The sequence below is a fragment of the Eurypyga helias genome, unplaced genomic scaffold (assembly GCF_000690775.1).
Source record: "Eurypyga helias isolate BGI_N326 unplaced genomic scaffold, ASM69077v1 scaffold46397, whole genome shotgun sequence".
In the NCBI taxonomy this organism is placed as follows: domain Eukaryota; kingdom Metazoa; phylum Chordata; class Aves; order Eurypygiformes; family Eurypygidae; genus Eurypyga; species Eurypyga helias.
In genome coordinates this window covers 1-11,672 of record NW_010260846.1, presented here as the reverse complement: position 1 = coordinate 11,672, position 11,672 = coordinate 1, and the positions used below count along the sequence as shown (strand labels likewise).

Sequence of the window (11,672 nt, the reverse complement as noted above, 5' to 3'; positions counted from 1 at the left end):
CCTTTTTGAGGGCTGCAATGAGGTGAGCTGGCTGCTGTCCATACAGATTGAGCAGCACTCGAAAACCAGCAGATGTGTTTTCTTCTGATGCTCTGACCACGTTCCTGGAAGGTGTGTGGGAATCTGCTTGAGAGTGGAGACCAGCACAGCTGTTTGGGTAGGCTCGGGCCAGGAGGTGCCTCTCTGAGACCAGCACTCCATCTCAGAAATTGCCCCTGAAAAATTCTGCAGGGTTGGCAGCATTTCAACAAAATATTTTGAATATAACTGCATAAATGCTGTTACATTCAGTAGCCAGGAACTGTTAGTTCCTCATTTTGCTTTTTTCAGTCGATCCTTGTCGCCCACTGAAGCAAAGCTTGACTTTGTTCTGAGCAGAGCATACATATATGTGTGTGTGTATTCACACATACACACGCGTTTCTTTAATATATATAAAAATCTGTACATGGGGGTGTGGGAGAGCCGAATGCACAAGAAGAGTTTCACTCTTGCCAGAACGCTGTCAGATGAGAACTTTCTTTGTGGGACAGTGCCTCCCTCCCTCCGCCGCACACCACAAGCCCGCGTGCGGCCTTTGCATAACATGCTGTGGCTTTTCTGATCGCGTGCAGCAGCAGCTGACTGATGATGCTCTTGTTTTTGCCTTCCAGGAGGAGCCGGCTCCCGCAGTGCAGGCCCGGAGGTCATCGCTCAGTGGGGTGTGCTACCTGACCATGGGTCTCCTTGTGCTGCTCCTGGGCTTGGTCTTTGCATCGATGTATGTGTACAGATACTTCTTCATCACCCAGGTAGGGCCGAGTCGGGAAGGACTACTGCCTCTTCAGCCAGAGCAGCCAGACAAGCTGCTCAGACCTTTGAAAGAGGTGATGCTGTTACTGATTTGCACTGCGGTAACTTGGGAGCCAGTCCTCTGGGCACTGCAGATGAGGCATGCCTTGGTTTTATCTATCCGTCTGTCCATCTAAACTCTGCCTGTGGTACCTTTTAAACCCCACGTCACTGCTGTCAGGGACAAGGCGGTTTGAAAGCGTGGCTTGTTGTGAGGCGAGAGCAAGCCCTGAAGAGAGCAGGGAGGTGCAGGCAAGGAAACAGCTTTTTGCAGCGGTTGGGGGTTTTTTTAGGCCCTCGCAGAGCAAAACTCGGTAGTGTTACAAAAATAGGTGCTGCTATTAATAAAGCAAGTAGAGAAGTGGGAGATGGTGTGGAAGGTAAGCTCTCGACCTCCATTAAATTCAGCACCTTTTCTTCCACATAGTCTCTGCAAAGCCTGTCTTAGCTGAGCAGCGTTGTGTGGGTCAGAGCACAGGGAACGAGACGGGGCAGAGCTGCTCTTTAAGGAGCAAAGTGCCGAGCTCTGTGGCTTGCTGAGTGTTTAGCCAAGAAACCCCAGAGTGTCAGCTTGCACTGAAGCCCTCGTTCTGCTGCAGAGCAGCTATTAGTGAATGAGTTCTCCCAGGACTGCTGGCTGCCTCCATCTCTGTAGCCAGCATTTATCCACTCAGCAGTATAGTCTTTTTATACACTCTCTGGCTCCATAAATTTTCTTGCTGTCCAGTTAATTTGCAATCTTTAAGATACATCAGTGCTTTATTACCTGTGCTCATTTATACCTAGAAACCCTGTGACAGCCATAGGGCTGCTCAACCCTCCCTGTGATCCTTGTGCTCAAACGTGATTGCTCACCCTGCGTTAGCTCTCTTGCCCATACCTTGTGCTTCTGGAGCCCTGGAGAGCAGCAGCTCCTGTTTTGCAGTGAGGTGAAGCTGCTTTGTTTCAGTGCATTTGCCATATCCAAGCTACAAGTGCCTTTAGAAATGATGCTCTGCTCGCCCCAAGCTTATGTGCCTTATCTAGAAAAATGCAGTTACTGGAAGCCATGTCTGTGGAGGGATGTAAACAGCCTGGTTATGAAATTTAAGAGCCTACAGGCAGTCAGTTTGCCGTTCTGAATTACTTCTTGTGAAATCCCACAGGAAATCTTTATTCCCTTTGGAGCCGGCTAGCAGGAAGGTAGATGTGGTTATTTCACAGGGGTGTTTTGCACTGTCTTCATCAAGAACGCTTTCTGGTAAAAAAAGACTGATCTTGAAATATCTTGAGGCATCTGTTTGAAAAGATTGTTTTTACCCAGTGTGGGTACATTCCTTCCCACGTTTGCTGTAGCTATCAATGGGGTGTATGGGTGTTGTACCTTTGCCTGGGTCTTGTCCCCGCAGCTGCCCCGCGAGAGCGTGTTCCACTGTGGCGTCCTTTACGAAGACTCGCTGTACTCGCCGTTCAAAGGGCAGCTGGAGTTGCACGAAGATGTCAAGATTTACATTGAGGAGAACTACGAGCAAATCAACGTCCCAGTGCCCCAGTTTGGAGGGAGCGACCCTGCGGATATCATCCATGATTTCCAACGAGTAAGGAGCTCTTGGGGTCTTTAGGAGCGTAGCAAGGGACTGAGCTGGGGCATGGTGGAGCACAGTGCTCATGGCCCAGTGCTATTGCTGTTGTCACGTCCGTGATGATCTTGTTACTGAGCTGTTCTTCTCAAACCGCTCAGATTCTCCAATCTTGCTTGGTAGGGAGGTTCTTGGTTAGGTGTGTTGTTTAAAGCAGTTTCCTGTCTTCTCTGAATTCCCTATTTTCACCCATTTTCACAGCCACATTTCATTGCGAAGGGCTCAATTCCTTAATTTCTGTGCTTGGAACACAGGGCCTGACAGCTTATCATGACATAACGCTGGATAAATGCTACGTCATCGAACTGAACACCACTATTGTGATGCCTCCTCGCAACCTGTGGGAGCTGCTGGTTAACGTGAAGGTACAGCTGTAGTCCTGCTTATTTTGCGTGCTTATCTTGAGTTGGCTCCTGGGTGCCAGCTGGAAGCTCCTGGGAAAGCAAAGCTGCTGTGTCTGTGGAAGTAAGCCTTGACCCTCACAGCGCTGAGCCTTTACGTAGAGTGAAGGCTTCAGTGGGTTTAGTTGAAATACTGATTTTGCAGACAGCACAGGAATGTTGGCATGACGGATCACCCCTGACCAGGGTGACACAGAGAAGCAGCAGATTCCTTCCCTCTGGTGTTTACTGATTGTAGGAATAGGGTGAAAAAACAATTCCCTCCTTTCACTCTTGCCATGGTTACCACTGTGGTTTGCCATTTGCAGAGCTGTCAGTGTTCCTTGGGGCGTACCAGGCCCAGCTTTCACCTTTTTTGGGGGAATCTGTGCTGCCCTCCCTGCTGCGCTGCAGGCTGCAACATCGGACTTGGTGCCCAGGCAGTTTTGCTCACGGCTGGCATGAATTGGGTTTAGTACCAGTTGTTTTGTTCAGTTCAGAAGCCCGTGCCGCTGTGGCAGTGACTGAAAGCAGTTTTAAAATAGAGTTCTAGTTAACAGCAGGAAAAAAGACCAGGATTTTTAAGACTGCAGAAGCTGCATATCTATTTCAGTCTTTGGCAGGTAAAGCAAAGAGCTGAGCCTGGGTCTCTTACTCCCTTCTGTGAGGATCTATTTAAAAGAAAAAAACCAAAACCCTGCCTCTTACTGTTTCTTAAATTCCCTTTGCTCACTTGCAAACCCTTACAAAGTGATGAACTTTGTAGGGGTTAAGCTCGGAGGCAAAAGGTTCAGATGCCTGATCTCCAGTCCTTGTCAAACTCCCAGTTTGTTTCCTAGCAGTCCTCACAATTTCCTGCACTGTGACCATCTGGCAAATGCACTGGGAACCCTGCTGGGGTACAGCACGCGTTTACTTACAACTCGCTCCTGACCATGGCAGGTGACCAGTCCCTGCGCAGAGGGAAATGGAAAAGGCAGGATTGAACAATCTGACAGCAGAGCCCCAGGAAAAGAAATGAGACATTAGGAAAGCTGGTTGCATCCTAAAGTAACAGATATAAACTCGCAGTCAATGAAAATTACGCTTTGTCTTTATCAGAAGTTGAATTTTAAAAAGGGGATAAAAATACAATTAAAATGGTCTTGTGTGTTTGATTCTTTAAAGAGAGTTCAGAGCACTTAGTTTAAATAACTTTCTGATTATTGGGATGGGTAAGTGTCTGATATGTCTGTGGAGGTTTTAACATGCACATTGATTTTAAGTGTTTAGCTTGGTCTTGAGCTCAGAAAAATCTTTCCATTATGAGAACAGTGAAGCAGTAGAGCAGGTTGCCCAGGGAGGTTGTGTTGCCTCCTTGAAATCCTTGAAGGTTTTCAAGACCAGACTGGGTAAAGCACTGAGGTCCCTCCCCAGATGAATTATCCTGTGAGCCTGTGAACTTCATGTCCACAGACGGGCCCTTGCTGGTGGCCTGTGTCAGACAGAGGGCAAGTCTCTTCCTGCTGCAGGGACCTTTACCACCTGATGACTTGCCCTCCTGCTCCAAAGTGCTCCTGTTTGGATGCTGGGTGAGCCGTGTTGGTCCTTGGGTTGGGAGACTTTTGCCTTCTCTGCATCTCTGAATCCAGTTAAATCGCTAATGAATGAGACTAATTTCCAGCTGAAAGCTTAGTTCTGAAGATGTTCAGTGGCTTCAGTCCTGTTTCTGGGAGAACCTTCGTCCAGCAAATAAGGCCAGTGCTTTGCTCCAGCAGATTGTGGGAGCACAGGGATTCAGTGAACGTCCCTTCCCCTTTCGTGCCCAGCCAGCCTGGTGCTGGGGTGCTCCTTCGCAGTGTGGCTGCCACATGCCCTGTGCCTGCTCTGCAGTCCCTGCTCTGTGCGGGCACGGCTGTGCCAGACCCCGCTCAGGTTTGGGCTGTGCTGTTACCACGTATGCATTGCCAGACCTCTTGCGTCTGAGTTCTTGCTTGTAAATGGCAGCTCTGCTGCTTCTTGCAGGGTTTATTCTGCATAGGTGTGACAGTTTAGTGGACAGGGCTTTCTAAATTTCTGAGCGAAAAGGATGGAGGGATGCTGCTCTGTGCAGCAGCAGGAAGTTGGAGATGACCCAGTTAAGTGATGGATGATCCACACCTTTTGCAGAATGCAGGATGCTCAAAGCTTTAGTTTTCTTAAAACCCTTGGTGGAGAATTGAAGGTATCATCCTTTTTGCACAGTGCTGTGATTGAGGAGTGATGATTCCTGACTACTTCAGTTGCCACAGCTATTTAAATCTAAAACAATGAAGCAACTGGATTGTGTGCATGTGTCTCTCTCTAAGCTCTTTCACCAGGTCAAGGATATGGTGACCCCCAGCCCCGGGTCTTAACGTGATGGCTGCTGCCAGTAACAGCACGTATTGCATGCCCTCTCCTGCACTCTCCCACTGAGAATCAATAATTGAATTTCTTGCAGAACTGTTGTGTTAGTATAGTACAAACTTCCACTAATAGTCTCGTCCTCCAGCATTAGAGGAGAGCTTTATCGATCCTGTAGGCTATGTCAGCTCAACAGCACGGCACTAAGTTGTGACAGTGTGTTTCCAGGTACATCTCCTTGGAGATAACCACTCCTGGGGTGGAAACTGAAGAGGCGGCATTTGAAGTTGTGCTGTCGTTTGATTTTTCCCCTTGATTATATTTATATTGGCCCCAGGATCTGCTGCTTCTCTATTTCTTTGACTCTTCTTAAGGGAAAGGGACCAGAATTGAGTCTTTGCTTCATGGCCTAGTCAGCCTCTAGTCTGCTCGGAAGTGCCCCCCAACCCAAGCTGTACTTGTAACACGGCTGCTTATTGCCATGGTGGTGCCCAGACAGCTGCAAGATGCCCTGAACCCCCGGGAGTCATCCCTGGGATCTTCAGTGCTGAGCAGGTCTCTTTCCTGCACGGTTTTGTCTTCTGAAGTAAATGTAAAATGCTCATTCTCAATGGAGCTCCTGGCATTTTGGTTGAGCCTTGAAGCCTCTCCAGGTGGGTTTGTTGTGCTCTCAGAGTTACAGCTTCACCCTCCTTTAAAACTGGGGTTAGTTTGTAACAGGGTTGATCCTGTACTGGCTTCATCCCCTCTGTGAACATTCCATTTGTGGATCTAATCCCTTTTGTGTGCCCTGTGCTAGTAGCATGGGATAGTTTACTGCAAGGACCTGTTGACCGGCCTCGGTAAGTGGAGTTTGAGCCTTCCAACAGTGAATTTTCCATGGTTTGGCTGTCCTCGGTGCTCCGTGTGAGACAGTTCTGTTCAAGGGGATCACTGCACTGTTAGTGCTTTATTTTGGTGCAAACTGTGTCATTTCAGAAAGGGACGTACCTGCCGCAGACCTACATAATCCAGGAGGAGATGATCGCGACCGAGCACGTCAGTGACATGGAGCAGCTCGGCTCCTTCATCTATCGCCTCTGCAGCGGCAAGGAAACCTACAGGCTGAAGCGGAGGAGCGCGAGGAGACGTAAGAGCCTTGCCCTGCCCAGCAGTCCTCACTCACTTTCCCCCCACATCACAGTCGTTATTTCTGCTGTTACAGCACTGCCGGCCTCCTCGTGGGGAGAGGGGAGGTTTCCCCCTGGGTGTAAGCACGGCTGGGGCCTTTTGAGGTGTTTCCCATCTCATTCATTTAAACCCAAATCAGGGATGCTGCTGCTGCAAAGGGGTGCTGGCTGCTGCGCTTCTGTCGTTGCATCTATCAGCCCAAGAGAAACATTGAGAAAATGGTTGCAGGAGCCAGCAGTTCATTTACATGTGGGTTCCTGGGGCTCGACTAATAGCAGTGCTGGTGGGAACTGTTTGGAAAATTTCCCTAATGGAGCCACCCGCTTCAGTGGCAGCTATTCAGAGCAGATTAGATCTGCAAATTGCCTTTAATTAATTAAGTATCTAATAATGTGGAAAGAGTTCTGAAGAGGGGAACATTGGACTACATTAAAATGAGTCCATGGAAATCAGTAATGTGTCTTCCATACAAATGGAAATATTGCTGGAAAAAAAGCCTCCTTAATTTCAGTATCTGTGTTTATTTGGGTTTAGATACTGGTGTACTTAAAGGCTTACCTGAAACATGAACCTATAGTCAGTTTGGGTTTGCACCTCTGGAGGAGCTGCAGGGTGCTAAGGGTGTTTGGGTGTGGAACTCACTGTAGCTGTAGTTTGGGACTGTGTTCCCACAGGAGCTGCACAGTTGTGCTACCGGCTCGGTGGCTGCTGCTCTCGTGGAGCCCCGGCACAGTCCTGCTCGTTGGCTGGGCACCGCCGGCTTTGCCGTAAGAGGGGTCTAGCTGCCTCGCAGGGCTGCCCAGAGTTGAGGTCCTGCAGTTTAAGGGTGTGAGGAGCCGTTAATTCCCAGAGAGGCTGAGGTCGAAGCAGGATGAGTGCCTACAGGAATACAAGCAGCCAGAGGGGTGGCGATTTTAAGCCCTCCTTGGCTGCATTGAGAGCTGTGCTCTGTGCCAGACACTGACTTCTGCTGGTTTCGTGAGGCTTTCTGGTCTCTGAGATAACGCCGAGATGCTGTCAGCTGAAACCAGCTGTTCCCATGCGGCTGCCCCAGCTCGCAGCAGCTCCTACTGCAGGACCGTGGCCTAGAGAATAAGGCTGTTCTTCCAAAGCCCGGGTTATGCTGCTTTTCGTATGGGCTGTGTTGTTCCTGCGTTTCGGTGTGCAGCGGTAGCATCTCATCTGCTTTCCTTGCTCTGCTTGCTGCAGCTCTTGTAGATTATCGGTCGTTGAATTTTCCCTCTCCTCTCTTTCAATCGCTTCTAGGTATCAGCCGACGTGAGGTTGGAAACTGTCATCGTATTCGTCACTTTGAAAACACTTTTGTGGTCGAAACTGTTATCTGCAAAAAGTCATGAAGCCACTCTCCAGACATAACCTTCCTTGGCTTTGCTTGCACACACATGCTCTCAGCCCTCTCTTTAGACATGGTAATCTGTCTCACTTTTTTTACTCCCTCCCCTGCTTGAGCAGCTCTAACCTCTTGGGTCTGTTGTGTCCTCACAGTGGATTCTTTCCTCTCCTTGATACCTACCTGAGACATTTGCTGGGCTTAAATTTACACAGTGGTCAAAGGTGACCTGGGAGTACATGCAGCTTCTTCCATACCACAGGATGGGAGTCTCTTTTGGGAGGAGATTTGGGGTAGAAGGGATGAGAGAAATAGGGATGCTGGAAATGGGTGCTCTCTCTCCTCCTGGCTGAGTGGCTTCAGGCCTTGGCACCGGGACGGATGGTGTACGTACAAGAGGAGGGTTACCCTTTTGATGCTGATGTTGTGACCAGAAATGCATAACCAGCTGCACTTAGGAAAAGAGCAGTAGTGGAGCTACAGACAGGGTGATTCAGAAAGCTCAGCAGAGGGAAGGTTTCTGCCCAAGCCATGCTGTGGTGGTCCCAGTTTGCTGTCCCCCTGAACACCAGATTTCCAAACACTGAAAGCAACCGCTGTGTGCTGTTTTTATGACTGGCTGCTGGGCTCATCCCTCCCCACATCTCCTCCTGAACGTGGCATGGCTCAGCGTGACCCACTCAGTGTTCAGGGGTATAAAGAGTGTTCAGGGTGGGCTGGAGGCCAGGGCAAGGGGCAGTGAGGCGGGCTGGGAATTACCTGAATGGCACAGCATGTCCTGCTCCCCGGCCACGAAGCAGAGGCTGAAGTGCAAGGCTGTGCGGCCTTTTCTCTCACATGCAGTTGGATCTGCTGTGGATCCTGGGCAGATCCGCTGTCACTTTGCCCAAGGAAATAGGGAGGTGAATCTCTGATGCAAGGTGCCAGAGCTCCACTGATGTCCCACCTACAGGCCGTGGCTGCAGTGGAGCCGGCTGGTTTACTCCAGCCCTGTGTCTGTCCTGGCCAGCTCTGCTTGCCTGCAGGGATGAGTTATGTTCACACGGGTCTTTCTTCCCGCGTTGTCGAGATCCCCATTTTTGTGTGGATGGGGTGCCATGCCCACGTACAAGTGGTGTCAGCAGCAGAAGTGGTAGTTAAGGGCAAGTGCAGAAGCAGAATTTTTGAATTTAACAGAGTGTGTATTCTTGTATAACTCCTCTGATGAAAGCTGTTTTGATAGTAATTAGTGTATCCCAGCTGTGTATCACATTATCTGCAGGCACCATGGTAGTACAGATATTGATACAAGGCAACATTCAGCTGATCAATATACTGCAGAGAAATTATGTGAACAAAACTGCGTTTCTATTGATCATCAGACAGAAGAATTGCAGAGTAATTAAATATTCTTCCTTCTGTTCCATAAATATAGTTAAAACTAATTAGGTTCTTGAAATGCAGGCAGCTTTTTGGCTTGAAAGAATGGGGTGAGTTTCAACTTGGCACATTCTTGTTAATTGGTTTCCAGCAAATCTAGACTCGTTCACCATCTGTTGAAATGAGCTTGTTGTTTTAGAAGAGGAAGGATAAAGTAAATGCAAGTACAATCATTAACTCAGCAGAACCAAATAAAGTGAATATATTTTAGAATAAAACTTTTAGGCAATAATACTGAAAGGTAATTATGTGGAAATGGTCATGTAAGCAGTGATCTCAAAATGGTCACATAATGCAGTAGGAATTATTATGGCCTTAGAGGCTGAGAATTTATTTTTTTGCATGAACATAGTCAACTATAAACATTAAGTTTTAACAGGTAGAGGAGGATACTTTGGTTTCATTCTGCTTTAGGCTTGATGTAAAATGAAGGATTATGAGCACTTCACGCAGGTTCGTAAGGAAAGTTTCCCACTGCCGGAGGGATATTTGTGTTACTAGCATTGTGTTCTTCCAAGGATAACTTGCTACTAGCCCTGACCTTTCATTGCGGAGTGGATGACGAGATGGGTCAGAGAATTGGTTCACTTAATGGAAGTACCGCAAACTGGTAAATTTAAGTCCAGTGTTTCTCTTCATTTCTAGGAACCTAAGCCTGCATTCAGGTGAGCATACAGGCCTATATCCCCTTCCTTCTGATTCTGCATGAATTAACTGGTCATTGAATATGCTAACTCTGTGCAACCCCGCAGCTGTAAGGACAAACCTTGGTTCTTTGAGGTGAACTAACGTGTTTCATAGGATGAGAATGCAGTTGTCTAGGAAGCAAACATATGATGCTTTGTATATTTTGTCTGGTAAGACTCTTACTTCTTAGGAAAAATCCATGGGATAATAAAATCTTTTACCTCTGACATGTAAAGTGTGTGTTTGTTCGGAAAGCTGTCGCTCGTGGGAGGCAGCAGATGGATCCCTCTGGAGGGACCAGCCTGGTGGCCTCTTGGAGCTGGGCCGTGGGAGGATGCGCAGTGTGGAGGCCCTTGCCATGGTGAAGGGAAGTGGCTGAGCTCCATCTGTGCTTGCAGGCTCTGAGAGGCTTTTCCCCTGTCCCTGTGCTTCCCCGGGAGACCCAAGGGCAGCCCATGGTGGGGAAGTCACCGCCGAACTGAGGTCTGTGAAGCATCATGGTACCGCTGCTGCTTGGGGGGCGTGTGGCTGTCTCATCTTCCTGCTCAGCCTTGCTTCTCCAGCTGCCTGACTTCTGCGCAGAAATTGGTCTGTCTGCGTCTGGCCTCAGCCTGCTGTTGGCTTCTGGACGGCTCTGGCTGCCCCCCTCCCCTCGCTGCACGCAGCCATGTGGGTCCCGTGGTGTCCTTCCCGGCTTTCTCTCCCCCTTTTTCATCCTTCTGGTAGGCATGTGTCAGAATATTTTTCCTGAACTCGACTGTGCCTCTTTCCAAAATCAAGCTGTGAGGAAGTTCACATTTCACTGGTTACAGTAATTTTTGCTGCATTTACCTCTTCAGGATCTGGGTGCTTTTTCCATTACTGGGGTTTTGCAGAAGGGATCTGCATCTTGGAGTTGTGTTTGCCAGAGGCTCTTCTCGCAGGCTGGCCCAGCCAGCTCTGCCTGATGGCCCTTGTCTGAGTAAGTAACTTCCCCTCATCCCATGGGGAACCTGACTCCTTTAGGAATTTTCGCCTTTTGAAGGCTGAAATACTGATATTAAGAATGTGACGGATGTGTTTCAAGAAATCTAGTTACCTTTAAGCATAGCCACCTCGAGACTTGTCCAGTGTGAACAAAACCAGCGTGTACTGTGAAATTCTGCATTTTCTTAAGAACATTCAACCTTCGCTCAGTTCTTCCTTTCTTGAGGTTGCGTTCATTGCCCCTTGCTCTTAGGAAACTTGAAATTAGCCAGTTCTACTTCCAAATCTCTCTCACACTCTGTCGGAGGGCTGCCTTATTTGGCTGAACAGTGGCACGTAGAAAGCTTGGCAATAACATCTGCTTTAGGGGGACTGCGTGGCAGAGGTGCGGTTGAAACCCTGAGATACGGGTCACTGTGATAGCAGCTGGAACCTAATGTAATTTATATTTTATTGTTAGTACTTGCATATTGCAGTGCAGCTCAGGGGTTGTTATTTAGCTTTGCTAAATATTTGCTAAAAGAAGTCAGAATTTTGCTTTAACTATAGGAGACTCCACTTCCAGACTCTGGTGGATTATTAAAAAAAAAAAAGTTTACTGGAAACCTATTAAATTAGCAGTTGAGAGGAGGGACCTTGGTGTCTTTTTTAAAATGATGCTCTTGATTTGTCACAAGTCTTTCACAGCTACATTCACAACCCACTCTCATCCCACGGAATGGAGCCCATTGGGATTTCTGCAGACTTGGGAAGAGGAATATGATGGAACACAGGTTCCAGCAAGGAGGCTGAAGGACTTGTTTTTTTGCTGGGGTGATGGGGAGCCCATTTTTGGTGGGGGAAATGGCTGCATCTTCTTGATGTGTTGTGCATGCTTCTGGGCGG

At 48.3% G+C, this 11,672-nt stretch overlaps 1 protein-coding gene across 2 annotated transcripts; it reads left to right on the top strand.

Moving 5' to 3' along the window:
* Positions 1 to 659: 659 nt before the first annotated feature.
* Positions 660 to 8,000, top strand: ITM2C (integral membrane protein 2C). 2 transcript variants are annotated; one of them, XM_010155150.1, is made up of 5 exons: positions 660 to 791; positions 2,220 to 2,408; positions 2,705 to 2,815; positions 6,173 to 6,323; positions 7,631 to 8,000. In XM_010155150.1, exons 1-5 carry the CDS (start codon positions 717 to 719, stop codon positions 7,720 to 7,722), a joined length of 618 nt encoding a protein of 205 aa, XP_010153452.1. In that variant the 5' UTR covers positions 660 to 716; the 3' UTR covers positions 7,723 to 8,000. The 2 variants fall into 2 exon arrangements, with proteins under 2 accessions (XP_010153452.1, XP_010153453.1); XM_010155151.1 differs by having other exon boundaries at positions 660 to 764; positions 2,316 to 2,408; positions 7,631 to 7,848.
* Positions 8,001 to 11,672: the final 3,672 nt, after the last annotated feature.

Excerpts from the sequence above, each read along its gene's own strand:
- ITM2C (XM_010155150.1), top strand. The coding sequence starts at position 717 with ATGGGTCTCCTTGTGCTGCTCCTGGGCTTGGTCTTTGCATCGATGTAT. Across the intron at positions 2,409-2,704 it reads TCATCCATGATTTCCAACGA|GGCCTGACAGCTTATCATGA; the intron begins GTAAGGAGCTCT and ends CTTGGAACACAG. Across the intron at positions 2,816-6,172 it reads AGCTGCTGGTTAACGTGAAG|AAAGGGACGTACCTGCCGCA; the intron begins GTACAGCTGTAG and ends GTGTCATTTCAG.